Below are 26,717 nucleotides of genomic sequence, written 5' to 3'. Positions count from 1 at the left end.
TAGGTATTTACAGACAGAGAAAGTAGAAAGGGCAGCCTACTTTTAATTGGATTATTATAGGAGTTAGGGTATATGAAAGAGACGTGGGGCCTGCCCCAAAACAACCTTAAAATACAGACCAGCTGTTACCTCTAGAGACAACGATCAACTATGAACATCTGTTATCATGTTAATCATTGTCATCAGACATTTGAACCATTTCTTTATTCTGTATGAAGCGTATTGTGACAAAAAATATGCCTTTAGAAATTCTACAATGACAAATGCAGGGCAAATGTCACTGACACAATATGCCTAATGATTCACTGCTACTGGAGCCAAATGAAAAGTCAATTCAAAATCTGATTTTTTTTTTTTGGGGGGGGGGGGGGGGTGGGGTTCCGCAAAATCTTAGGTTATAAGCACTATGTTGCCAAGGTATACAGGCCACTAATTTTGGGAATAAAAGGATTGTGTTCCATATATCGAGTATAGGATACACAATTTCAATGAGACAGAAAATATATAAAAGGAAGACAAGACAACCAAAGATAAGGTGTCTTGGCATGAAAGAATGCTGCAAACCTTATTTTCTTGCCTTGATTCTGTCCTTGTTCTCATAAGTAACAATGCTCCTGAATTTGGTTTCCATGGGAGAGTGGTGGGGAAGAGACCTTGTCACAGCATTTCTTTCCCTGAATTCGTCTCAACTTGTCCGTCAAAAATCAGTTGTGCATCTTCAATTCAATCCTACCCTTCGAATAAGTGACTTTGAAGCATTTATAAAGTGCGATGTGTTATTCCATCATAGATTCTCTCAGCATCATCAATAGCTGCAGAAATCACATTGACGATGAAAAATTACAGCAAGATTAAGCACTTCCTTCCTACAAGCTCAAAACTCTCGAACCCGCATTTGAGAACAAGCCCAATCTGTTATGCTTCCATTCTCCTAAGGAAATACATCTCAATTCTCAACTATCCGTTCGAAACAGAGAGGAAGAGAAACTCAGAAAAGCAGTTGAAACGCCACGTTTAACCAAGCAGTTCCGTTTACTCAAAGGACTGCCACGTGCCATAGAAAGAAAGCTTCATGCATGAGGACACGTACACACTCAGCCAAATCTCTCTCGTACTCTCAGACCACTTCTTTAAATCTCAATAAAATGTAAAAATTGATCAACAACAAGAAGCAGAACAGATTACGCTAAAAAAGAGAAAGTAAAGAGAAGATCTCTATTTTTTCTCAAAAGAATTTTGATTCACTGTTTTGGGGAAAAAAAACTTGAATCGTTGCATTAGAATCATGGTAAAGCTAGCCTCAGCAAGAGAGTGTCGAACGTACGGGCCACGGCTGGCTCGAAGCAGGGCCGAGTACATAAATGCAGGGCTACATTTGTTTGCTACAGTTGTGTTAGTTTGTGGTTTTACAGCACAGTTCTCATGGGAACCCAGATCGGGTCTTTTTGTAATTCTTATAGCACTAGCTCTTATAATTTTGGTTAACGCCCATGATCTTTTGGCACATCTTGCGGGCATTGATTATCGGTTTTCTTTGATGGGATTCGATACACAGCTTGCCCTTGTGGAGTTCTCTGTTCCAGTGGTTCAGGTCTTAGGTTCACAGCTTTTCTTTCTAGGAATTCTCTTCCTCTTAATTCAGGTAGGGTATTTTATACCTTTAATTAGCCTTCCAATCCCTCAAAAATTTTATTTTGTAGACACAATTTGGTCTCTCGGTACATTTTCAAGTGAACTTTCTTTTGATTGCTTAATTGCAGGCAGAGAAAGGGTATGGCTTTTTAAAATTGGAGAAGCATGCATTGCGGATGCTTATTGCTGGCCCTGTTTTATGGGTTCTTGGCTCCATCCATAACTCGTGTCAAATCTATGAGCGAGCCGACGGACATGTCCAAATCTTGCAACAGAGTGTCCACATCCCGTTTTTGATCGGTAGTTTGTTGTTCTTGGTGGGAGCTATTCTCAACAGCCACGAGCAAGCTGGAATTATTCATCATGGGTTACAGTTACTGGTAAGTTCGTGAAAGAAACACATATATAACAGAAGCAATTAACTCTCCCTGGTTTCTTCATTTACTATTGTATTTCCACTTAATTATGAGGCAATTGTGAATTTGTGATAAACCAAATTAGTTGGTTCATATAGGGTAAAACTTGGGTGTGCTTAGGCATTTGTGGCAGCCTAATGTTTTTCATTGGGGGATTGACGAATGTGGTAAAGGTGTTCAAGATGCAGCAGATCAACGGGCTAAGGCTTGAGAAATTGCGTGGAGGAGCACAAGATAGACTGATTCAAGGGTGGGAAGGTCAGGTCCCTCTTATCATAGAGGAACGGTGGAGAAAAATGGAAGTTGAAGAGATAAAGGCGGCTGCTGCTTCCCCCGCCTCCACTCCTTACAAGGATGTGCTTCTTGGTGGAACTTGACTACTATTATTATTATTATTATTATTATTAATGGAGAGATAATCAGTGATCAGTTTCTTATTTCTGGTTTAGTTATTCCATCATTTGCTAAATATATTCATTCTTCATTTGCTTTTACTGCTTATAGATATAATAATAGTTGATTTAATTTATCTATTTTCATGCTTTTTGTTTCCTCTATTTTTCATTGATGGACCAATGAAAAACAACTAATAGTATTAGATTTGAATGGTTGGTTTTCATTAATTTTTTAGATTTTGAAAATGCAATTTTTAAAATGAAAGGGGGAAAAAGGAAACTTTAATTATTTTTGTACATAAATTATATTATGAAAATAAAAAAGGAATTAAGAGTTATAAGTATTGAGATTTTAAAATATTATTTATTAAAAATAATTATATGAATTAATTAAATAAATTTTTTATTATAATTATATTTGATTTGGTTAGAAAAAACATTACAACTCGAATATAAGATTTTTCCTATGATTTCATTATACCATTAGTGTTTTATCATTTATTTAAATCAACTCAGATAATTTATAAATATACTATTAAGTAAATGTAACACTTATTTAAATAAATATAATTATTTCATATAAAGTAATATATTTTATTTATAAATTTAAAATATGTTATTTTATATTCAAAATAAAAAAACTTTTAGTTCTTTAATTCTCAATAATTTCTTCCAGATATTTCTATGTTCTACCACTACACTGGCAGTCTGGCACCAGGAAGTAAAAGCGGAAAACGCCGCCTTGGTTAAAGTACGCGGCCTCGGCTATAATACGCTAGTTTCGTTTCATGCTAACATCATAGGATGATCAATGCATCTGTATCACGAATCGATATTTAAATTTCGAATATGTGTGATTTCGAGATTTTTTTTAGATTAATTTTTTTATTACGATTCATATTTTTATAAGATATTATTCGTTTTGATTTTTTGATTTCACGATTTTATCTTACAAAAAATACTTCACAAAAAAAAAATAATGTGAACTTTTTTATATTCAAATGACCTTTTTATTATGTTTGATTTAAAATTCATGATTTTATTCATGATTTTTTTTAAGTCCGTCTCGTTAAACGAAAAAAAAAAAAAAATAATTCAAAATTAATAAATTATAACATTCAATTCAATCGGAATATTTTTTTATTTGATTTAAATTAAATTTATATATTAAATTTGAATTAAATTTTAAATATAAATATAAATAATTAAAAAAATAAATCGAGTTATATGTTTTTATTAATTTTATATATTTTATATTTTTATAAAATAAAATAATTATTTTATATATAAATTTATTTAAATATATTAAATTTTTTATTCAAATAATATATAAAAATAAAAAAAATTTAAAAATCAACAGACGAAAGTGAATTAATAAAATTTAATTTAAATCAGATTAATTGTAAAAAAAATAATTTAATTATAAATTAAATTTTACAAATTTATAATATTATATATTATCCGAAACCGAATCCATATAATTTTAACAGTTATCACCCCTTAAAAAAACAATTCCCACGCCTAAACCGCGATAAGAAGAAAAACGAAAAAGGCAAATGCTGAAGAAAAAAGAAAATCCACGATACATTATTCTCTCCCATCCTTTTTGAAGCCCTAATTTAACAAGCAACAGAAAATTCCAACGGATTTTCTCTTTAATTTTTTTTTCAGGTTTTCTTCAACTCCTTCATTTTCCCCTTACTTACTTTGATTTCCATCAATCTATAGATATATTTCGATTTGATATTAAAACTTCGATGTTTGTTGTATTTTGAAATTTTTGGCATTTAGGGTTTCGAATCCTTTTCCTTTGGCGTAGATTTTTAGAAGGGTTATTTGCTGAAAAGATGGCCTCCGTAAGCCAGCCGCAGTTCCGTTACACTCAACCCCCATCTAAGGTGCTGCATTTGAGAAACTTGCCGTGGGAGTGTACGGAGGAAGAGTTAACCGAGCTGGGGAAGCCATTTGGTCGGGTCGTTAACACCAAGTGCAATGTTGGGGCCAATCGTAATCAAGCGTTCATTGAATTCGTAAGTCTAATCAGATTTTTTTTTTTTTTTTTTTCAAATACCTTCCATCATTTCAGTAATGTTAGTAATTATATATACTTTTCGTTGTTTTAGGCTGATTTGAATCAGGCCATTGCTATGATATCATATTATGCTTCATCTTCAGAGCCTGCTCAAGTGAGGGGCAAAACGGTCTACCTGCAATATTCTAACAGGCAAGAGATTATAAATAACAAAACGACCGCGGATGTTGCCGGAAATGTTCTGCTGGTAACAATAGATGGTCAAGATGCGCGTCTTGTTTCCATTGATGTTCTGCATTTGGTAAGCAAGACCTTGGTCTTTTTGTCTTTTTGGTTTAGAAGGGTATGAAGTTAGTATTTCTAGGTTGTTATTTGATATGAGTTTCTATAATAACTAGGGTTGTGTAGTTTTTGCTCTGCTCTTTCCGGGAAAAGGCTTTTTTTGTTTTGACATGAATGTGAATGGATCAGCAGGATCATGTCACAGGATCATGTCAAGGGAATTACCTCCAATTGCAGCTTAGTGCTTCGGGAGAAAGAGCACATGTGTGTTTGTCTCCTTTCTCCTTTCCTTAAGCGCCTCTCTCTTCCCTACTCTTCCTTACTTTCCTCCTACTCCTACCATTTGGGATGTTTTTTCATTTCTTCTTTCATGTGCATACATCTCTCTTGGACTTTTTTAGATGCTTTGTGTCACTATGTTGTCATTTGTTCTGCTACTGACAATGCAGTTTTTATGAAGTTTGTGCTCCGTTTACAATTTTGTGCATATGGTCTGTATTATATATTTGGCAATAAAATAGATTCTGCTTGGCTGAGTGTCAAAGTCCTCACTCTTCACTGAACATGAGCAGGATAGCCTAGTCAAGTGCCTCAGTCTGTCTTGGCACTCAGGTAAAGCAATGTACTAAATGAGTGTCTTAGAGCCCTTAATACATGGTAACTTTAAGGGAGGTGCTTGCTTTGGTGCACAGGTGATAATCTTAGCAGAACCAAAGATGTTTAAGGCAAGTTTCTCCCTAAATTGGCAGTTCTTTTGCCGAAACTTTGCATAGGTGACCCCTGATTAGGTAGCCACTCATCCATGTAATAAGCACTGTTTTTTGTCCGCTTATGTCCTTTATTCACAGTATGAATGAACGACCATCATCTATAATGGCATGTGAAGATTGAAAGGTCCTTCTGCCCCTTTTGTACTCTTGCAAACATGCTTATCTCTTACTATTTTGCAATACAACATAATTTGTAATTATTAATATAGTCCTAATCATATAGGAATAATCTGAGACAGCTAGTTGTCACAATCTAGTTGTTTGTTTTAGTTTATATAACTATATGTCTATATCTGCTATTGAAACGTGAATTAATTATTTGCATAGGTATTATTCTACTAAAGAACAGTTGTTATTTGTCTTAGGGAACTATATAATCTACAAGATATAATCTTCTTTAGTGACTGATGTTGAAATATGCTTACCGTGTAACTTTATCATATAGAGACACAGATTTCTTGATATATAATTTGTATATATACATATGTCAATGTGTTTTAGAATTAGGTGTCTATCCTTAGTCTTCGGCTAGTGAGAGCTTCTTTTTGCCTGGCACCTTGCCTCATTCTAAGACCTGGTGCTTTATGCAACTCTTGCCTTTGACTTCCTAAGGAGCTTTTAACATTTTTAAATGTTTGAACAATTAATATCGTTCCATGTATCTGCAGTTTGCTTCTATTTATTGTGAAGCAGGTGGAGCTTTATCTTTTATCCTTAAAAAAGACTAGTGATTGAATAAGATTTTTTATTTCATGAAAATGTGATAAAAATTGAAATTTGAGCGGCCTGGAGTGTAAAATTGAAATTTGAGTGGCCTGGAGTGTACCTCTCTTTTGTTTGTAACGATATGAGGTTTCCTAGCACTACTTGGTTGCTTCTTTCATCCATTGTTCTTTTCATCTCATATGGCAGTCTAGTACCCTGGTACAGTCACTGATTTTCCATGGACTAATACTGTTGACCTCCTTCGTATATATGAAATGCTTAACCTATCTCTGCTATTGTTAAGCTGTATTCTGTATTCTGTTATAAGTTCTATTGTTTCTGTCTCTATGCTGAAGACATGGATATGTTGGACTTATCTCATTCCTTATTTTCTGGAAAATCTGTTTGAGGGTATTACAGAGTGTTATTACTTTAAGAGTTCTTTTACCTGAAATTTTTTGGTTCATCTTTTTAAAGTAATTAATTATGCAGGTGTTTTCAGCATTTGGTTTTGTGCATAAAATTACTACCTTTGAGAAGACTGCTGGATTCCAGGTCAATAAATTAAATCTCTTCGTTTGGTTTTGGTTGATTTGCTTCAGCCTTTGAAAGTAAGATCATTTTACATACATCATTTTTGCAGGCATTGGTGCAGTTTTCAGGTGCAGAAACTGCGACGTCTGCAAAAAATGCCTTGGATGGACGAATCATCCCTAGGTGACAGTTGTATTAATTGTTAGACACGGTATTTAGTCCAACTATTATGGAGCATATAGCTGTAGACATGGTGCACTTGTATTGAGCACTTACGTCTATTGGCCTAAACTTCTGACATACTGTTTCTAGTCTTGCAATATCCCACTTTGCATTCTTTTAGCCCGTTGTAAAGTATATAGAAAACTAACTGGGTTAGAATTATCCTCCACTTGCAAAGCTTTTAATCTCACAGCTTATGTTCTTTTGTGACTATTGGTTTTGTTGCACAATATCTACTGACTGACTTTGTCCTGGGTTTTCAGGTATCTGCTTTCTGAAAATATAGCTCCTTGTACGCTTAGGATCATGTATTCTGCCCATACAGATTTGAGTGTGAAATTTCAGAGCCACCGGAGCAGGTATTCTTGATTTCTCCTCTTCATATCTGATTACTGATCATATGTTCCACATTCAAGTACATAATGGTTCTGGCACTGCTTATGAGTCAATGATTTTCATGGCAATTACTATTTGTTTGCATATCTGAACATTTCATTATCCTTTTGTTGCTTTACCATTTAGTGGACTGCTGCACTTCTCTCTTCTAGTTTTCTCCATTTCTCCATTCTATATTAATTACGCTTATTGTTTGATCACTTTTTTTTATTATTATTTTTTATTTTCAGGGACTATACCAATCCCTATCTTTCTGTTGCTCCTTCAGCTATAGATGGAAGTGGCCAGGTAAAGAACATGCTATTGACTATTGAATTTCTTAACAGCGGTTGGAATTGAATATAGTTCTCTGTGAATTATTTGCTACATACGGTTTCTTAGAGCATAAAGCCTTAGCACCTTTAGCCCTAGGTACTTCCCATAAATTTATTAAAATGTTTATATGTGATTTTTTCTCATGCAACATGTCATGTGCATCAAGATTCAACCCTTGTGAACCTGTATTTTTACTAAGAGATTAATAATATTGCTGCATTTCTAGGCTGGACTCTGTGGCGTTTGTTTACTCTTTTGCTTGTTTATTAATGAGATTCATTTGTCATCATTGCAGTTCAGTTTGGTTCTTGATGGGAAAAAACTAGAACCTGAGAGTAACGTTTTACTTGCATCTATAGAGAACATGCAGTATGCTGTTACCTTGGATGTGCTACACATGGTATTTACAATTACTGGAAGCAACTTTTGTTTGACAGTCTGGTACCTCAGCTCATACTGAGTAACTGCCATTTTCTTTTCTTTCTTGTCACCTATGTTTAGGTCTTCTCTGCCTTTGGGCTTGTTCAAAAGATTGCCATGTTTGATAAGAATGGTGGAGTGCAGGCTCTAATTCAGTACCCAGGTATTTTAAATTTGGCCTAAAATATCTGGTACTATTAGGAAGATAGGAAACAGATTGGACAGATTATTCTAGTTATCCCTTTAGATTGGACGCATTATTCTTGTTATCCCTTAAATTTAAGTATTAATGATCCCATGTTTTGCAGATGTTCAGACAGCTGTTGTTGCCAAGGAGGCCTTGGAAGGGCACTGCATATATGATGGAGGATTTTGCAAGCTTCATATCTCATATTCACGCCACACTGATCTCAGTATAAAGGTATTTGGAGTTTTGGACAATACTATTTACTAACTGTCATTTAAGTGGTTCGTTTTGATTCAATGGTTTATTGTTATTCATGTGATCATTCCAATAATACGTTCACAACTAAAGGAGGAACAAACATGGTATTCTCTGAAAGTTTTAGCAGTGGGGGGTTGGGAAGTTGTTTGGAGAGTTTTGGCTGTGTAGGTCTTTTTAGAATCGTGCTGTGTTGCATAACATTAATTGATTGATTGAATTGCATTGCTGATTTTGTTTGGTGTTGAAATTGCAACTTATATTTAAGGCTCCATTCATTAGGAAGGATATATGAAGGAAAGGAAACGAAATGTTTTAATCTAATGGTTGAGCTACAAAATAGCAGATGTATATATCTCAACCATTAGATTAGAATTTTCTCTTACCCCTTTCTTTCCTTCCTACCGTAAGTAGTGTTAAAGATTAAAGGCCCAGTCTCTAATATGGTTTGTCGGTTCATTACAGGTCAACAATGACAGGAGCAGAGATTATACAATCCCTAACCCTGCCATGGTTAACCAACAACCTTCGATTTTGGGGCAACAGTCAGTTCAAACAATGAGTCCAGCTTCTCATGAATACAATGGGACTCAATATGCTTCAGGTTTAGAGCAACCAATGATGCCTCCTCAACCTTCAGCTGGATGGGCCTCAGGTGTCCCGGCAGTGTCTCAATCCATCCCAGTACAGATGACTAATCATCCTTACATGCCACCAACCTCAATGCCTCAAATGACTCCTGGAATGATGCAGATGCCGGGCCACGGTGGCGTACCACCATCTGGCACAGTGCCTCACGGACCCAATCAGCTGTATTAGCATCTATCTGGGATAAATAAAAACTGAGTTGGGGTGGGGTGTCTCAGCTGCCACATGGTGGTTGCTCCCCACCTCAGTTTTTTTTTTTTTTTTTTGGGGGGGGGGGGGGGGTGGGTTTGTCATGGTAAGAGGATATTTTTGGTATGTGAAGAGAGGGAAGCGATGATAGGAGATAGGTCAGGGAGAGGCGGATTTTGTATGTTTGACCAAAGAGTATTAAACTTCGCAGTGCTTGAGTATATTAATTTTTTTTAGTGAATAGCACGAATGGTATTGAATTTTGGGTTAAATAATATTTTGATCTCAAATCATGGAAAGTTTTTATTAGCTCTAATTGTCAAAGTGTGTTCCTCGCTGTGGTCTTTTCGTCATTAAAATCATTTGCTCTGCCGTTATTAGCTGATTTAATGGGCATCATACATGGTACGAGCTGACTTCTCGATAAGGGTAATCGAAATGGGCGAGGATCCGAGTTTGGCTCAGTTGATGCCACACATATATTTAATTTTTTAGATAATTTAACGTTGGCTTTTAATTTATTATAATTGATTGATTATTTACTTAACAGTTTTTTTATTGTTTTTTATACTTAAAAATATATATTTTGTAATTAATTAGCTTTTTGACCTCATACATGGGATTTTTTATTAAATTTTTCATAATTTTAAATTTATTTTTTAATTATTGATCTAATACACAATCATACATATGTAAATACAAAGTTATAATTAAATGATAATTTATACATAATATATTATAAATAATATTGTTTCATTTAAAAAAAGTTTAAACTTTTATAAATTTTTAAGAATTATAAAAATCCTTTCTTTTTCATAAAAATTTTTTTTCTTCAATTCATTTGCTAAATACTAAAAATTTTGCTATCGTATTTTTTTTGTTTGATAAAAAATCAATAATCAATGTTTAAATAATTAAAATTAATAATTGTTTTTATGATAATGTTTGCATGGGTATGTATATTTATATATGTATAAATATATATTTGATTGAACAATAAATCACAATTGTTAATTTGATCATAATCATTTGCTTTTTATTAATTCTTATGTTTGACGTATTTCACATAATTATTATACAAATATATTGGACTAACAATTATATCTATATATATTAACAAAATAAAGTTATTTTATAGATAAAAGATAAACAATGATTCTTTATGTTATGCTTGAATTTTTTTTAATTTTTAATTTTTAATCATTTTTAACATAATTGATCATATTTTTTACGGATTAGATATGATAGTGATCATCATTCTTCTCATACAATCTATTACAGACAAAAAAATTCAATAATAAAAAGTATAGCAAAAAGAAATAAAGAATATAAATTTACATATTAATTTATCAATATTAAAGATATACAATAATAAAAGCAAGTATGTTAATAAATAAACAAAGAATAAAAACATTGAAGAAAAAAATAAATATATATAATACAAAAAGATAATACAATCAATCTAAGCAAAATTAAAAAAAATTTATAGACTAAAGAGAAATAAATAAATTAACTAAATATATAATATAAAAATATTTGAATTAGAACATAAATAAAACATTATATTTGTTTTCAAAACAAAAATATATTTTTATCTAATTTTTTTATCAACATTCAAATGATTCATATTTTCATATAAAGATATAAGCTCTTATTATTTTAAAAATACATGCTTTATAGTTAATAATTTATTAACTTATCTAAAAATATTAATTTTAAATAATCTATTAAATAATTTTCAAATTTTGATATATTTTAATATGAATTTAAATAATTATCTAAAAATATTAAATTTAAATAATTTATTAAATAGAATTATTTAGCAAAAAATAAAATTTTATTAAGTATATATAATTGAAACTGTCATTAACTTTAAAATATATATAAATTTTGATTTAATATATTTAAATTTAAATTTTATTCAAAAATTTAATATAGATACATTTAAATTTTAATTTAAATAATTATTCAAAATATTTAATTTAAATAATTTATTAAAAAATTTATTTGATAAATAAAATAATATAAGTGTTTTCCTATATATCGTTAAAAGAGATTATCAACTTATGTATTCATATAAATAATTTTTATCATATAATCTTGTATGATGTAATATATAGATTAAATTAAATGCGTAAATATAAATTATAACACGAAACAAACACTTGCTTAGCATATAACGAGAGAGTTGATTGACACAAACAGTGACTTAAAAATAGGAACTCAGTCGAGTGAGGTAAAAGAAAAAGTCATTGACGCAAACTAGTGAGAAGCCGGCGCCAATTTCAATCGAGATAAGGTTTCACTTAACTTGTCCGTTGGTGCCTCTAATCTCGTCTCCCAATCTCGTGGCTCTTAACTCTTTTCCTTTCCCTTCCTTTTTCTTTCCCTGAAGAAGGCAATCTTCTCCCGTTAGACCCTAAGCAATGACCGTATCACTCCAAGCTTCGCTTCTCTACAATCCTTATCCTTCTCTTCCTCTTCCTAAACTACCCTTTCACCGTTCTTCCATCTCTTCCAGTCCTCCTTCTCTTACCAAACTTTTTCGCCCCTCCTCGACTTTCTTATTTTCCCGATTTTATCCCCGTTATTTTTCAATCCCTTGCACATTGCACCCTGACAACGTTAACTCCGACTCCAAATTGGATTCTCGTCTTGATTATTCCAAAGCTTCAGTTTCGGATTTCGAAGGTCGGCCGGCCGTCGATGGATTTGAGAATGAGAACGAGGGAATTGAAGTGAATAACATCGACGGGGAAACTGAGAATGTGGTGGAGAGCGAGGGGCAGAATGATAAATTGGTGGGAAATGAAGGGCCTAAAAGCAAAATTCCTGCCATGGTGTTTTTGATGGGAGTTTGGGCCATGATAAAAAACGGAATGGAGAAATTGGTGGCTTTCGATTGGTTCAGTTGGTGGCCGTTTTGGCGTCAGGAGAAACGGCTTGACCGCCTGATTGCCGAAGCCGACGCCAATCCCAAAGACTTCGCTAAACAAAGCGCTTTGCTGGCTGAGCTTAATAAGCACAGGTTTTCTTCCAGTTCACTCTTGTTGATTAATTTCAAAACATTTTCTTTTAATCCCTCTTATCTTTGATTTTATTATTTTTAAAACAGTCCTGAGTCTGTAATTAAGCGATTTGAACAAAGGGATCATGCGGTTGACAGTAGAGGAGTTGCCGAATATCTTCGAGCTCTGGTAATCACTAATGCCATTGCTGAATATCTTCCAGATGAACAAGCTGGAAAGCCTTCTAGTCTTCCTACTCTGGTAAGAAGGCCCTACTTCGTCGCTTTGAATTTATATTTGCGTTTGATTTAACCTTTTCAATTACTTTAAAATTGTCAAACTATCTCTTTTGACATTTGATATCTGTTGGACCTGTGAATTGGTGGATAAGTACCTTTGCTATGTTTGAAAATAATTCTATATGAATGTTTCAATATCACCAAAAAGACTAAGAATATCTGATCCGTTAAAATTTAAATGTAGTTGGAAGAATTGAAAAGGCGTTCATCAGGGGACATGGATGAGCCCTTTTTAAGCCCTGGAATTTCTGAGAAGCAACCGTTGCATGTGGTGATGGTAAGGCTCTGCAGTTTACTGTTCTATGTGAGGAACAACATGTTTTATGCTGGTACATTCTTTTGGCTTAGTCTATACTCCTACTAGGATACATGAACTATCATAGCCTGTACACAACTTGCATTATTCTTCTCCCCCCCTCCCCTTAGAATCCCTTGTCAAATATTTTGATAGTGATGCTATTTTCTTTATTAGGTTGATCCTAAAGTTTCAAACAAATCACGATTTGCACAAGAGCTTGTTTCAACTATCTTGTTCACTGTTGCTGTTGGATTGGTTTGGTATGGATTCCCCCAATTGTAGTTATACTCTCTCTTCCTCTCTCAATCTCTCTACACTTTTTCATTGTTGAATCAGCAAGTCCTTGCTATTAACCTCCATATATTAATTTTATTAAACACAAAAGCTATTTCCAGGTTAATGGGTGCTGCTGCACTTCAGAAGTATGTAGGAAGCTTGGGTGGAATAGGAACTTCAGGTGTTGGATCAAGTTCCTCTTATGCCCCTAAAGATTTGAACAAAGAAGTGACGCCAGAGAAGGCAAGTATTCAATTCCTTTGGTTGCAGTCTAAATCAAGACTATGGCATTTAGTTGCTTTTGCAAGCTGCATTTCCATTTTCAATATGCATGGGTGGAATGATTAAGTAGATTATATTGGACTGGTTGAGTAAGATATGAAAACTTTGGGCAATGATTGAATAATTGAAAAGCATTCATGACTAAAGGGAAACTACTATAATTTGGTATTCTTCATCCTTCATTAGATAAATGATGATCAAGAGCCTGTTTTGCTGATGATGCAAGTGAAATGCAACTTTAGTCTTGTTATGGATGGGCCAGGGCCATTTATTGGAAATTTAATCGATAATCCTAAATCTTGTTTTCTTTTTTTCATTACTTACTTTATCTGCAGAATGTTAAAACATTTAAGGATGTCAAAGGCTGTGATGATGCAAAACAAGAGCTTGAGGAAGTAGTGGAGTACCTCAAAAACCCATCAAAGTTCACCCGCCTTGGGGGGAAATTGCCAAAGGTTTGTGCAAGATAATATGTTTTTGAAATGGGTCTCATTTTGTCTGTTTTACTCCATTTGTTGGACTTTTTTGTGGATCTCTAAATTTCAGATTTTCTCGAGGGCGTCTTATAAAATGCAATAGAATAGAAAAGATATCAATGGTGTCTATGCCAGGAGAACCAAATATATGAAGAAGTGGCCTGAAGTCCTGTCAGCTTAGTGTTAGCTCGGGTGGTGGGTGGGAAAGGGGATTGGCTAGAGATTCTAGGTTCTATCCTTCATGCTTTCCTTATAGGAGGGAGAAAATTTTAACAAATGATTTTGGGTTTCTCTTCCATTGTTTAGTACATAATGAGTGATTCTGCATATTTATGTGAATCATGAGTGCTGAAATTTGTATCCTAAGATTCATTCACTTCAGGAGTAAAAGGCTTTTTTGTGTTAATCTTCTGGTTGTATTAACCTATTCACAACTGAAATGCAGGGAATCCTTTTGACTGGAGCACCTGGAACTGGAAAAACTCTGCTGGCCAAGGTAGGGTTTTCCTTCTTTATTCTCACTTATGGTCACTTCCATATTTCAGAGAGTTTTTGCGCTTTACATCTGAACGTAATCACTATACTGGCTCTCCTTGCTGCTAATCGTTCAACAAGGTCCTTTGAAGCATGTTGCTTATTTGTGCACTCGTGTAGTGTAAAATATTGATAATTCGTGTATTCGTGTCATGTTTTACATGAAATTGCTAGTCATAATTCGTACTGACATGAAAATACAAAACATATTTTTTTGGCTCTGTTAAACCCATATATGGGTTTTGCTAAAATTTTAAACCATGTCATCTTTGTATCTTTTTTTATATTGTTTTCATATCGTGTTTTAGATTGCAAAGTTACTTAACTTGTAATAATAGATTTGATTTGTTGAACCTTGAAGGCTATTGCTGGGGAAGCTGGGGTACCTTTCTTCTATAGAGCAGGATCTGAATTTGAGGAAATGTAAGCCACCCTCTCATTTCATCTTTGCTTGGCAACCTTCTATAGATTTCCATGTGCTTAATGTATGCTATATGGTTGGTTCTGGGGATTACTTGGTGTTATAGATGCCGAGTGTGACATTCTCGTTCTCTATGGCAGGTTTGTTGGTGTTGGTGCTCGGCGTGTGAGATCCCTTTTCCAAGCAGCTAAGAAAAAGGTTGATGTTCATAATTAATGGGTTCTGGGGATTGCTTTGCTTGCTTGATATCATGTCCATCATGAATTCTGACCATGTCATTCACAATATTTCATATTTTGTAGGCCCCTTGCATCATTTTCATTGATGAAATAGATGCTGTTGGATCCACACGAAAACAATGGGAAGGCCATACCAAAAAAACGCTACATCAGCTGCTTGTTGAAATGGATGGTTTTGAACAGAATGAGGTATATTAAATAAGTTTGCCATATCAATATTTCCTTTCTGCATTTCTGAGTTTGTTTAACCTCTGTCTATCTCATAGGGAATAATTCTGATGGCTGCAACAAATCTGCCTGACATTCTTGATCCAGCTTTGACAAGACCTGGTAGATTTGACAGGCATGTAAGTGCTCCAATCATTAGTGTTTTGTTGAGTCTTGGGTGTTTGGGACTTTATCTTCAAAGTTGTTCTTGGAGGTATCATTGATGACAAATGTATTTGGTTCCTTAAGGCTTAATCAGAAACAGCTCCCCCTGCCATGCCTCTGAAGGTTTTTGCTTGTTGTCAGGAACTGTAATCCAGTTTGTGATTACTTAAGTCATTGAACTGTTCAGAATACAAAATTTCATTTCCCAACGACTAGCTATGTAATTTGTCTGTCGACTATAGTTATTCTTGTGGGATAGACACTTTTTTTTTTTTTCATCTTCTTTTCTCTTTTAGAGTGAGAACTCATAAAGCCCATTTTTTAGATTGTTGTCCCTAATCCAGATGTAAGAGGTCGTCAAGAGATTTTGGAGCTCTACCTACAGGATAAACCTTTGTCTGATGACGTAGATGTTAAAGCAATTGCCCGTGGTACTCCTGGCTTCAATGGAGCAGGTAAGGTTTTGTTCATAAACTGAAACAAGTTTCTAGTTCATGCCAACAAATGTTTATATTTTCTTTAAACTTTTTCCCATTATTCTGTCAATTAGATCTAGCAAACTTGGTGAATATTGCTGCAATTAAAGCTGCAGTTGAGGGTGCTGACAAATTGACTGCAGCACAGTTGGAGCATGCTAAAGACAGGATACTCATGGGTACTGAGCGTAAAACAATGTTTTTATCAGAAGAGTCAAAGAAGGTATTGACAATTTTTATTATTGCTTCGGGGTAGAATTCAGGTTGCGGTTTGCTTGCATGAATTGAACCATTAACTCTGTAATCAATGCAAACAAAGATGTAAAAGGGCCCATTATGAGAACAACAAAGAATGCCAGAGTAAATTTTCCCAATTTAGGATATGCAGATAAATGTCCATAGCTGATGATTACTCCTGTTTAAACTTTGAAGTAACATAAATTGCCAATTGTTTACCAAAGTTCTTTTTTAGCTGCAACTAGGCAGTATTTTGGTTCCTATTCATGCACTGTATCAGGGTACAAATTAGGTCATTGGGTTTTCAAGATAAACTTTTTGTTATCCAAAATGGATCATCATTATTTGCTGACATTACCACACATAACTTCAGCTCACTGCTTATCATGAGAGTGGTCATGCAATTGTTGCTTTCAATACTGAGGGTGCACATCCAATCCACAAGGCAACAATCATACCCCGTGGATCTTCTCTGGGAATGGTTACTCAACTGCCTTCAAGTGATGAGACATCAATTAGTAAGAAGCAATTATTAGCTCGTCTTGATGTTTGTATGGGAGGAAGAGTTGCAGAAGAACTCATCTTTGGTCAGGACCACATCACAACTGGGGCAAGTAGTGATCTGTACACAGCTACAGAGCTTGCTCAATATATGGTATATTTCAAAGTGCTTTTTTCTTAATCTGTAATTCTCCATTTCTATATTTGTCTTTCCAGCTCATAGTAAATTATACATGGGATATCAATTAACCAAATACTGAGTAACATTGTACCTTAGGAGCAAAATGTGCTGGACTTATTTGTTCACTTAGAAAAACGCTCTCCCTTTTATTTAATTTCTCATTGCTTATGGCTTTCACTTCAATGCTAGGTATCGAATTGTGGGATGAGTGAAGCAATTGGACCAGTTCATATTAAAGAGCGAACAAGTTCAGAAATGCAGTCTCGCATTGATGCTGAAGTATGTTTCTGCAAGCTGGAGTTCTGATTAGTATAATTGTCTTTTCAATCTTAATTTGTTTTGTTTTTTTATCCAGGTGGTGAAACTTCTAAGAGAAGCATACGATCGTGTAAAAGCACTGTTAAAGAAGGTATATTCATGAAACCCCTTTGTTCGTAATTTTCTTATTGATAAGGAATAAGCAACCATATTTATAAAAAGGAATTACAATGAAACCTGAATGGTAGGATCCTAGCTTCTAAGATTTCAGGATTATGTATGAAGAAATACTTGTTTCTACAAGTTATTCATCCATGGGGTAATTTTTAAATAAGTTGCATCTTACCTGAGGTTTCAACTGCTAGTAGAAAGGTGAAAGAACTCGGGTAATCAAACTTCCGTTCTGCAAATTTTTTTTTTGTTGGTATTTAAGGCTGATAGGGATTCAACCTTGATCATTGGAACTAAGAATCTAGTATTTTACCAGCATATCATATTTTGCCGTTGGCGTACTGCAAATTCTCTAGTTCAACATTTTGTTTGAAAAATTTTCAGCATGAGAAGGCATTGCATGCATTAGCCAATGCACTTTTGGAGTATGAAACACTAAGTGCGGAAGAAATAAAGCGCATTCTTCTCCCACATCGGGAAGGAGGGTTGCCTGAGCAACAAGAACGACAGGAAGAGGGGGAGCTAATATTGGCTTAAAGCTATTACTCACATCTGTTGCTTAAATCTACTTGACTGTAGGGGAAGCTCTATACAGTGTATTTTAAGCACTACAGGTAATTATTTATATAATTTCTTGCAATTTTTTCCCCACCATTGTGATAAGACGTGTTATTGGAACTTTGATTAGACACGGAGGTACCAGGCATCCTTCAGACTCATCCCGGTTCCCTATGCCGCCCTAAGTCCTGAAACATCCGGGACCAGCACTCCAACATAGATCTTTGTACTATTTGTGAAATCATGTATTTTTTTAAACTTCACCCCATTCTGGGCAAAATTTTGTCTTTACATAAAAAGTCCTTCCCAACTTCTGTGAAACTGCATTTTTAGTACCAAAGTCTCTTTCTTCCCCGTCTGTGTTTGCACTTCTAACCCCTTGATGGGGAAGCATTTTTAATCCCCTGGAATGCACTTTTTTTAAGAGTTCAAATCTTATGGATTTGATTTTGTGAAAATTATTACGGAATCTAAATCTGATTTAATAACCAAAAAATTCAAATGAAATTCAAATTTATTAATAAAAATTAGATTTATCTAATTAAAATATTTAAAATAAAATATGTATTTATAATGTATTAAGATTTTATGATTGTTGTCAAATTACATCAAAGTTCCGGAAGACCTCCACAGTAATCTAGTCGAGGTGTTCTTTGGCCGTTTGAAGCTTTTACATGGATTGATTATTAGTACATTCTTAATTGTCAATATTAATATTAAAATATTTTTATAATAATAAATTTTATTTAAGCAGATTTAAATGAACGAGTTTAGCCAGCCCAAAAACACCTCTGTGGGTCATCAAAAGCCCAAACTTCAAGGGGATAATAATTTGTCCCCAAAAGACCAAGGCCCAGGTTTGGGGTACTTAAGCCTTAGGCCTAGCTCCGATGATAGCTTCAAAACGAGTGAGCACCACTTCAATTCATGGCTAAACCTTTCTATGCTTTCAAGTTCCAACGTGATGGTTAGCAATAGTCGTTCGACTATCACTATAAATATGCATTTTCCACCGAGACCCAACTTCCACCAAACCAGCAACTAGAAACTACCACTATCACGAGACAACAACCAAGAATCCAAAAACCAACTCTTTTGAGCTCCTTTATGTAAAGACAACCATTAAATACCACAATAACAAAACTCTGGATCAGCTTAACAACAACTAATCCCTTCTTTTTCCTTCCTTTTTCTTTTTTTTTTTTCACTTTTTTTTCCATCTTTCAACAGAAGAAACTTTATAACAATTGTGGTTCTTGATCTACTCAAGACAGGAAATCCAGCATATAATGTTAAAGCAGGAGGGAACATTACAAATAGAAGGAATGCAACGTGAGTATATCTAGAAGATGGAAGAACCACAATTGCCAGTCCATCTCTAAAGCCTCCCAAGATACGAAAGCCTCCGAAGCTTCATCCATGGCAACTAGAGCCACCACCTTATCTCCTCAGCCCCAACTTTCAAAGATCAATGGGCTCGGTCCGGTCCTGCACCGCTAACCCCTCTGAGACATCTGTAAGTGATTTGAGATTGCACTTGATCAAAGCTTCAACAAAGTAGCATGTCTCATCCTTGGTGTTCCCCTCGGGCACATCCACCACAAAGGATTCAATGACTAGAGTCCCAGGTCTTCCATCAATGATCTCTGGATGGAGGGAAATGATTGAAGAGTAGTTCTGGATAAAAATAAATTAAGGTCAAAGAGATCAGACGGCCCGGATCTTCATTTTACCACTATTACACTTAAAATTGAATCTTCATGACCTTAGCTTTCACTGATGAACAGCTTGTGAAAAGACAATTCAGTGGTTTTTGTTGCAACTGATCCATCAATTAGTTATAATCTTTTGTACCAAGGCATTGAGGAAACTAAACTTAGATGCAGATTTAAATACCTGGATTTTCAACATAAAATATACTCGACCAAAATCTAGACAACATGTATGCATTCACAAACTTTAATGACTATCATACAATGGGCAACTATCTTATCCTGTGGAACATAAGGCAACAAACTGCAAGCAAATGCACTTAAATTGCTTTGTTCTTAAAATGAATGGATTTAAGATGAAAGATATAGATGATATTGAATGTTCAAGGAGGATGAATCATAAAAGATAGAGAATAAAAAAGGTTAAATAGGAAAAAACCTTTAGTCTGTGATCCCCACCAATAATCCTGATGCTGAGGACATGCTCGTCATCATCAAGGAGTTCCAGTCTTTCAGTACTTGTAGTGGCTGGGAGCCCTGACTTGACATCAACTTCTCTAAGACTCCCAATTTCAAGGTTTCCCTGCACAACACACCTGCTGACAAAGGGTTTATACTTCTGTGGTTGGTCAAATCTCCTCACCAAAGACCAAACCTGTAAAAAGACAAACAATACAAATTTCAGAGAAAATTATGCATTTTCGGGAAAAAGAAAAAAAAAAGATTCGACCAAGTTGATAGATAACAAATTCACAAAAATATAAGAATCAAGCTCTACAATCGTGGAGGAATATATTGTTTCAGCATGATCTGAATATCCACTTAGTTATCTATCTTACCCCTTTTTCTGGCATATTCTTCCTCCAACGAACACATCTAAAATGCAAACCATTCATTTGGCATGCACGAAATGGAGAAAGAAAAGGAAAATCATTTTGGAGCATATACTTCACCACATTCCTATTTCTAGGAAATGAAATAAACAACAAGACAAGTTTCATTTAATTCAATCAAATCTTAACCCCGTTGTTCCTAAACAAAGAAACTAACTATACCGTGGAAATGAATTTATCCTGGAAAAACCTTTGGACAACTCAATCAATCAGAAACAACAAACTTGTTCAAATGGTTTCAGAGAGTAGTAAAGGGGTAGAAAATTTTTCGCAAAAAAAAATTGATAATAATAATAATAATAATAATAATAATAATAATAATAATAATAAGGATCTCAAATTCAGGATTTAGCAATACAAAAACAAAAAAAAAATCAAAGAACCAAACAACTTTATCTAAGCTTAGAGTTGCTCCTTAGCATTAAAATCAATCAACATGGTCCCTGTTTTGCCCGCAAAAGATCAAAATTTGAATGTCAGATTTCAATATCTAACTCAGCAAATCAAAACATGCGAGAGTTTGTTTCATGTTAACAGTTTTCAATCATATTTCTCAACAACAAAATAGTGAAAGTCAAGAAAGCTTATATAAATTGTTATAGAAAATGTAAGAAATTAGAATCAATCTTCATTCTTTTGTTTTTGTGGAAGAATAACCAATAAATTGAATCAAAACAATCAAGATTTCAAGAACTAAAAAACATCAAGATAATCCTTCTCGAGAACAAAAGTCAAACATTGAAAAACTCACTCAGCAAGCATCCAAAATAATCAGAAAATGAAAATCATAGATCCATAAACCTGTCAAAGGAGAGGAAGGAATCTTGAGAAGACGAGTAGAAAATCAAATCCAAACAAAACGTAAACATAGAGAGAGAAAGAGAGAGTTACAAGAGGAACAGGAGCTTTGATGTGCTTAACGAGAGCTGAAGTACACTGATTCTCACATATCTCATGCCTATGATGTCTCCTTATATACTCAGTCGCCGCACTCCCAAATCCATTGTTGTCCCCATTCATTTTCTCTTTTCTTCTTATCAATCCAAACACTCTCGCTTCTCTCTTTCGCAACAACAAATAACAAACAACAAAACACACACTCTACCTTGTCACGTCAGCCGGCGACCAGCGCTCCGATCACCGCAGGACTGATTCTCCGATGAAACTTCTGGAAATTGTTTTATCTGATTTATCTCAAGAGAAAGAAGAGGAAGTAAAGGCTATAAGTCACTGCCATCAAAAGAGAGAAGCTACCAGACTTCTTCCAACTCTAAGCCATGTATCACATCACCTGAGCAATGATAAAACTAAATATAAAACACGCAACAAATTATATAAACGCTTCAATTTTATTTTTAACATTTTTTTATTACAGGATCAGCTCTTCGGTTTGACATTGGGTTACTAATGTTATTACCGGAGTTGCCATCCGCTTTGTCTGCTTCTGCTTTTGTCTTTTCTATAATTTTTTAATTTTATTTATAAAATTTAAAATTTTACGAACAATATAATTTTATTTTTTTTGTGAAAATTATGCCGGCTCATTTATGTTCAACTGTCTCATTTATGTCTTGGTACTGCAATAAAATATATTACTAGATGCCATTTTTGACCTTTTTGTTGTATTTATTATTGCTTTCACACCTTTTGCAAATTTATCGTTGGAGCCTTGCACAAATGGTCATTTTATTTTAAGCTTTAATATTGATTTTTTTTGGTTAAGTTTAATCATTATTTAAATAAAAAATAAAATCTATCTATTTATCATCATCGTTAGATGAAACTTAACTATCCATTTTGAGTAAAATGGAATTTGAACAACTTTTAAGAATATTATATTTGAACATTTTGAGCTATTTAGGAAATGCCTATTCATTTTGAGTAAAAATAAAATTTGATTTTTAACTGTTTAATTTAATGATCAAAATAATTTTAAAAAAATATCAAGATCAAAGTTCGAACTTCAACTTTTTTTTTCTCTCTTAATGCCCCTTGAATGACAAAAAAAAAAAATAAAATTAGAATTTGAACTAATTTTAAAAATAATTTATTTGATTTTGTTTTGTTTTGTTTTATTTTAAGATTGTTGGATTAGTTTCATTTATATTGGGCTCTACAATTAGCCTTATTTTTTTTCTTCTTTTAATTGTATAAATTTTTTATTCCATGTATTTGTTATTATTTGATGAATTAGTTTAATTCTATTTGAAATTTATATCTCAATTTTTTTATAATTTGATATCTTTTTTTATATATTTAAGATATTTGTTTGAAAATTATTTGTATTGACTGAATGCTAAATAATTTTAATTTAATATCACTATAACTATTACACATATTTGTCATTTTTATTTATATTTTTTTCATAATTTTTTTACAATTTTTTGTTATAAAATTTAATTTACATTTACATGTTAATAACTCAATAATAAAAGCAAAAAAATAATTAAAATAATTGATTTATATAATTACATTTAAAAACTAAAGTCCAATAAATTTAAAATCAAATCTTAAGATTTACTATTTATTTTTTTAGCTATAACCTACTTTGTATAAAAAAAATTTTATGTCTTATTTTTTTAATATTTAAATTTTTTATTTTTTAGACTTTAAAATTATTTTTTATAATTTTTTTACTTTTTGATATAAAAAAATTATGAAATTTTAATATTAAATACATTAAAAAAATTTTCTTAAATTTCATTAAAATAAATATATAATAAACATTTTAAAAGGAAGGAATTAAAACATATGGAGTATATAAATGGAAACCATCAAATTGGAAATTGTTACCATCAAGACGCAATACAACTTGTTGATTTACAGACTTCTCGAATGTTCATTTATAAATAATAATAATAATAATAATAATAATAAATTAACATTTTTAACATTCAATAATCATCTAAAATTAAAATGCGGGACCTACATCAGGTCGGCAAGACCGTACTACAAATCTCTGGGCAAACGAAGCTACTTGAACCACGCTTCTCAGAGGAGTCGTGGAATTTCAATATCGGGTCGCGGCGGCCAGCATTTGCAAGATGCGGCTTTTTCGGGAAATTGTATGGTGTGAAATCACTCATCATCAACCGCGCAGCCTTGGCTTAAATCCGCATATTTCTCAACAAAGATTCCAGAGTGCAACACGCGCTTTTCAAAAGAAAAAGTTTGCAACATTTTGTCCTTTTCTTCAAAAAAAAAAAACCGAACTTTCATATCCCAAAGAAGCGTGCGTTGAAGGTCAGCCGCATGTGATGGAGTAGAAGGTTTCCAATCCTCGCAGGCGGCCGACAGTTAATTTCGTCTGTCAAAATAAATAATTTTATAAGGTACTTTTTTTTAGAATAATTTTCCTTCTTTTTCCCTTACATTAATTATGATTTGAGGGGCTTGTAAATGCAAAATTTTCTAGACCAATTTAATTTTGATGTCTTTTTTATACGATGGGTATTTTAGTGGAGTGGATTATGGCATTGCAATTTCGTTATTTTGGTGTTTAAACGAATATATTTCACTTAATCGTGTATTAATAAGCTAAAGTCTCGATTCAAGTCGCTAATCAACCTCTGATTTATTATTACTTGTACTATCTATGTTTCTTTTTCTTAATTTTTGCCACTCAATCAATAAATTAATAGCATGAGCAGAAATCCATGTTTTCTTTGATTGTTTAATCCTTTGTGTCGGACAATTGATAGCCAACGTCAGCTCTCAAATAAGCAGATTGACAGGGATTTTTCATGGCTTCGACTCCTGGGTATTAATTTATCGATCGTATTGATTGGTTTATTTTAATTATATTAAAATATAATATATTTAAAGATAATTTTATATATCAAAATTGAAATAGAATAATATAAATTATTTTTATTAATTTTGAATAATTTTATTAAATTTTGATAGATTAATATGTTGATTAATATATTTTGATTAGTACATGAATATGAAATATATTTTATAATTTTTAATTTATTTTTTATTGTTTAACTATTTATAATTTACTAAAAATAAAATTAATTAATAAAATAATCTTTAAAACTTGAAATTTTTTATATTTTATTTTTTCAAATCAAAATTCATAAATATTTAAATCTTTTTTTAAAAAAAGCAATTATGCTTCATTTATAAAATTTAACAATTATAAAACTAAGGTTAATTTTTTTCATCTCTTTATTTTTATTTTAATAGTTACATTAAAAAATATTTATTTAAATATCATATGATCAAGTTAAGTATTTAAAAATATTATAAAAACTTTATAATATTATTTTTTACACTTTTAAACTTATTTATTTGATTTTTAAAGATATTACATATTTATTTTATAGATTATTAATTGTATTATAGCATACAAGTTCATGCATGTTTATAAATATATTTGTACTAAATCAAAAAATCTAAAATAATATGTCAAAACAATTAATACCTATCATAACGTATAGATCCATGGATCTACCATTAGATATGGATTAAAAAAGTCACCGTCAATATTTTTTGTTAAGATATGATTGGCCATCTGATTGGATCTGATCCACTAAACCAGATTTAGGTTCGGGAGTACAGTTGTGAGTGAGAAATGTTATAGTGTCATGAGCCGAGACTCAACCTCCAGACTCATGCGGCTCTAGGACCCGGGCATGCATTCATTCGACGTCTCAGATCAGCCTAACTGTCATAGTTCACACCTTTATGAGGTATTGTCTGTTCTGACCCTTTTTTGGCATCACGATTTTATCCTACAAAAGGTACCTTACAAGGAGAGGATGGTGTGAACCCATATATCCCAAAACCAACTTTAGTACACAGCTAGGATTCATGGCTCATCTCTAGGACTGTGACATCTTTTTTTACTTCAATGAAGGCCCACCGTCCTCGATGACATATCGTTTGTACCCCCAAAGTTTGCTCTGATACCACTTGTCACGGGTCGAGACTCAACTTCTAGGTTCATGCGTCTTTAAAACCTAGGCATGTACTCATCTGGAGTCTTAAATCAACATAACTATCATGATTCACACTTTTGTAAGGTATTATTCACTCTAGTCCTTTCTTGTCCTCACAGTTTTATCCTACAAAAGACGTCTCACAAGGAAAGGGTGGTCTCAAGACCAACTCTAATACACAATCGATATGGAATTCATAGCTCCTCTCTAGAACCATGAAAATAGCACTCCCATAGTGTCAATCCAAATATAGTACTAGTTTGATTTCAAATTATTCAAACTTAAAAAAAATGTTTATATTTTTACCAAAATATTAAATATTAAAAACTAGTCTTAAAATTATCCCAATAGTTTGATAGCAATTTAAGATAATTCTCTTACCTTATGAGTATTCATAAAGAGTAATATCCCACCCTGAAGAGATTCTATTGTCGAATTTATTAATGTATTTTATTCAAAAAAATCAATAAGTTGTCTAATAATTTGGTAAGACTTAGCTTAAAACAGATCTTCTAATAGTTTGGTGAGATTTTATTGTAAAAAAATATTCGTAAAAATTTTTTTATTATTTTTTTAGAAAGTTTATTAAGTCTCCCAATAGTTTGGCAAGACTTAATTTAAAAAATAATTCTCCAATCATTTGAAAGATAAAATTATTTTTTATTTTTTAAAAAAATTATTTATGAAATTTTTCAATAATTTTATGGATTTCATTTAAAATTATTTGAAAAGATTATTTTATTTTTTTCAAAAAAATAATTTTTATAGAAAAGATTTTATTTTTTTAAAATTTTTTGAAGAGAAATACTTCTTATTAAATATTTAATAAATAATAAATTACTCAATAGAAATTAAATAAAAAACAAGCAAAATAAATTAAATTAAATTAAAAAATTAAAATTAAAATAGAAAAAAAACATGTGATCGGGATGAGTCGAACCATGGGTGGCATGCGGATCCCAGTTAGGTTACACGTGGATCTAGGCATTTTCAAAACAACATCATTTTAGAACCCTATAAAAACTAAATCCCATCATTTTTCTTTAAACGTCCACTGTTCTTTCTCTCTCTAACCCTAAAAAGCTTTGCCTTTTCTTTAAAATCCCGAGAGCAAGCCTAAAAAATTCAACCGAAAATTGAAAAAAATAATTGGTTTCTAGAAAAATGGTCTAAATTTGGTC

General features: G+C 32.8%; 4 protein-coding genes across 8 annotated transcripts; 3 read left to right on the top strand and 1 right to left on the bottom strand.

Moving 5' to 3' along the window:
* Positions 1-1,158: 1,158 nt before the first annotated feature.
* LOC111309364 (uncharacterized) lies at positions 1,159-2,581 on the top strand. Of its 2 annotated transcripts, XM_022908445.2 has the most exons (4): positions 1,159-1,447; positions 1,556-1,642; positions 1,761-2,012; positions 2,147-2,581. In XM_022908445.2, exons 1-4 carry the CDS (start codon positions 1,286-1,288, stop codon positions 2,423-2,425), a joined length of 780 nt encoding a protein of 259 aa, XP_022764180.1. In that variant the 5' UTR covers positions 1,159-1,285; the 3' UTR covers positions 2,426-2,581. The 2 variants fall into 2 exon arrangements, with proteins under 2 accessions (XP_022764180.1, XP_022764174.1); XM_022908439.2 differs by having other exon boundaries at positions 1,159-1,642.
* Positions 2,582-3,973: 1,392 nt separating this feature from the next.
* LOC111309347 (polypyrimidine tract-binding protein homolog 2-like) lies at positions 3,974-9,714 on the top strand. 3 transcript variants are annotated; one of them, XM_089765699.1, is made up of 12 exons: positions 3,974-4,114; positions 4,235-4,473; positions 4,567-4,776; positions 4,950-5,021; positions 6,725-6,787; positions 6,876-6,949; positions 7,252-7,347; positions 7,615-7,672; positions 7,995-8,099; positions 8,201-8,282; positions 8,428-8,540; positions 9,027-9,714. In XM_089765699.1, the coding sequence occupies exons 2-12, from the start codon at positions 4,291-4,293 to the stop codon at positions 9,378-9,380; spliced, it is 1,410 nt and encodes a 469-aa protein (XP_089621825.1). In that variant the 5' UTR covers positions 3,974-4,114; positions 4,235-4,290; the 3' UTR covers positions 9,381-9,714. The 3 variants fall into 3 exon arrangements, with proteins under 3 accessions (XP_089621825.1, XP_089621824.1, XP_022764163.1); XM_089765698.1 differs by having other exon boundaries at positions 4,947-5,021; XM_022908428.2 differs by lacking the exon at positions 4,950-5,021.
* A 1,997-nt stretch (positions 9,715-11,711) lies between these two features.
* LOC111309325 (ATP-dependent zinc metalloprotease FTSH 11, chloroplastic/mitochondrial-like) lies at positions 11,712-18,339 on the top strand. 2 transcript variants are annotated; one of them, XR_002692444.2, is made up of 18 exons: positions 11,712-12,426; positions 12,514-12,667; positions 12,890-12,982; positions 13,178-13,263; positions 13,399-13,522; positions 13,897-14,016; positions 14,483-14,533; positions 14,933-14,994; positions 15,133-15,190; positions 15,295-15,420; positions 15,498-15,578; positions 15,929-16,058; positions 16,154-16,302; positions 16,690-16,971; positions 17,188-17,277; positions 17,354-17,407; positions 17,812-18,041; positions 18,116-18,339. XR_002692444.2 is itself a non-coding variant. In XM_022908405.2 (17 exons), exons 1-17 carry the CDS (start codon positions 11,825-11,827, stop codon positions 17,962-17,964), a joined length of 2,415 nt encoding a protein of 804 aa, XP_022764140.1. In that variant the 5' UTR covers positions 11,712-11,824; the 3' UTR covers positions 17,965-18,339. The 2 variants fall into 2 exon arrangements, 1 of the variants encoding a protein (XP_022764140.1); XM_022908405.2 differs by having other exon boundaries at positions 17,812-18,339.
* A 724-nt stretch (positions 18,340-19,063) lies between these two features.
* LOC111309335 (abscisic acid receptor PYL8-like) lies at positions 19,064-21,917 on the bottom strand. Its single transcript, XM_022908423.2, has 3 exons — positions 21,482-21,917; positions 20,137-20,352; positions 19,064-19,662 (listed from the first exon to the last, which is right to left on the bottom strand). The coding sequence occupies exons 1-3, from the start codon at positions 21,608-21,610 to the stop codon at positions 19,447-19,449; spliced, it is 561 nt and encodes a 186-aa protein (XP_022764158.1). The 5' UTR covers positions 21,611-21,917; the 3' UTR covers positions 19,064-19,446.
* Between the last annotated feature and the right edge of the window lie 4,800 nt (positions 21,918-26,717).

Source organism: Durio zibethinus, chromosome 9 (genome assembly GCF_047325235.1).
Source record: "Durio zibethinus cultivar Kanyao isolate XHJ-2024 chromosome 9, ASM4732523v1, whole genome shotgun sequence".
Classification (NCBI taxonomy): domain Eukaryota; kingdom Viridiplantae; phylum Streptophyta; class Magnoliopsida; order Malvales; family Malvaceae; genus Durio; species Durio zibethinus.
Note: the sequence above shows the minus strand (reverse complement) of the source record. Positions and strands in the feature narration are given on the sequence as shown.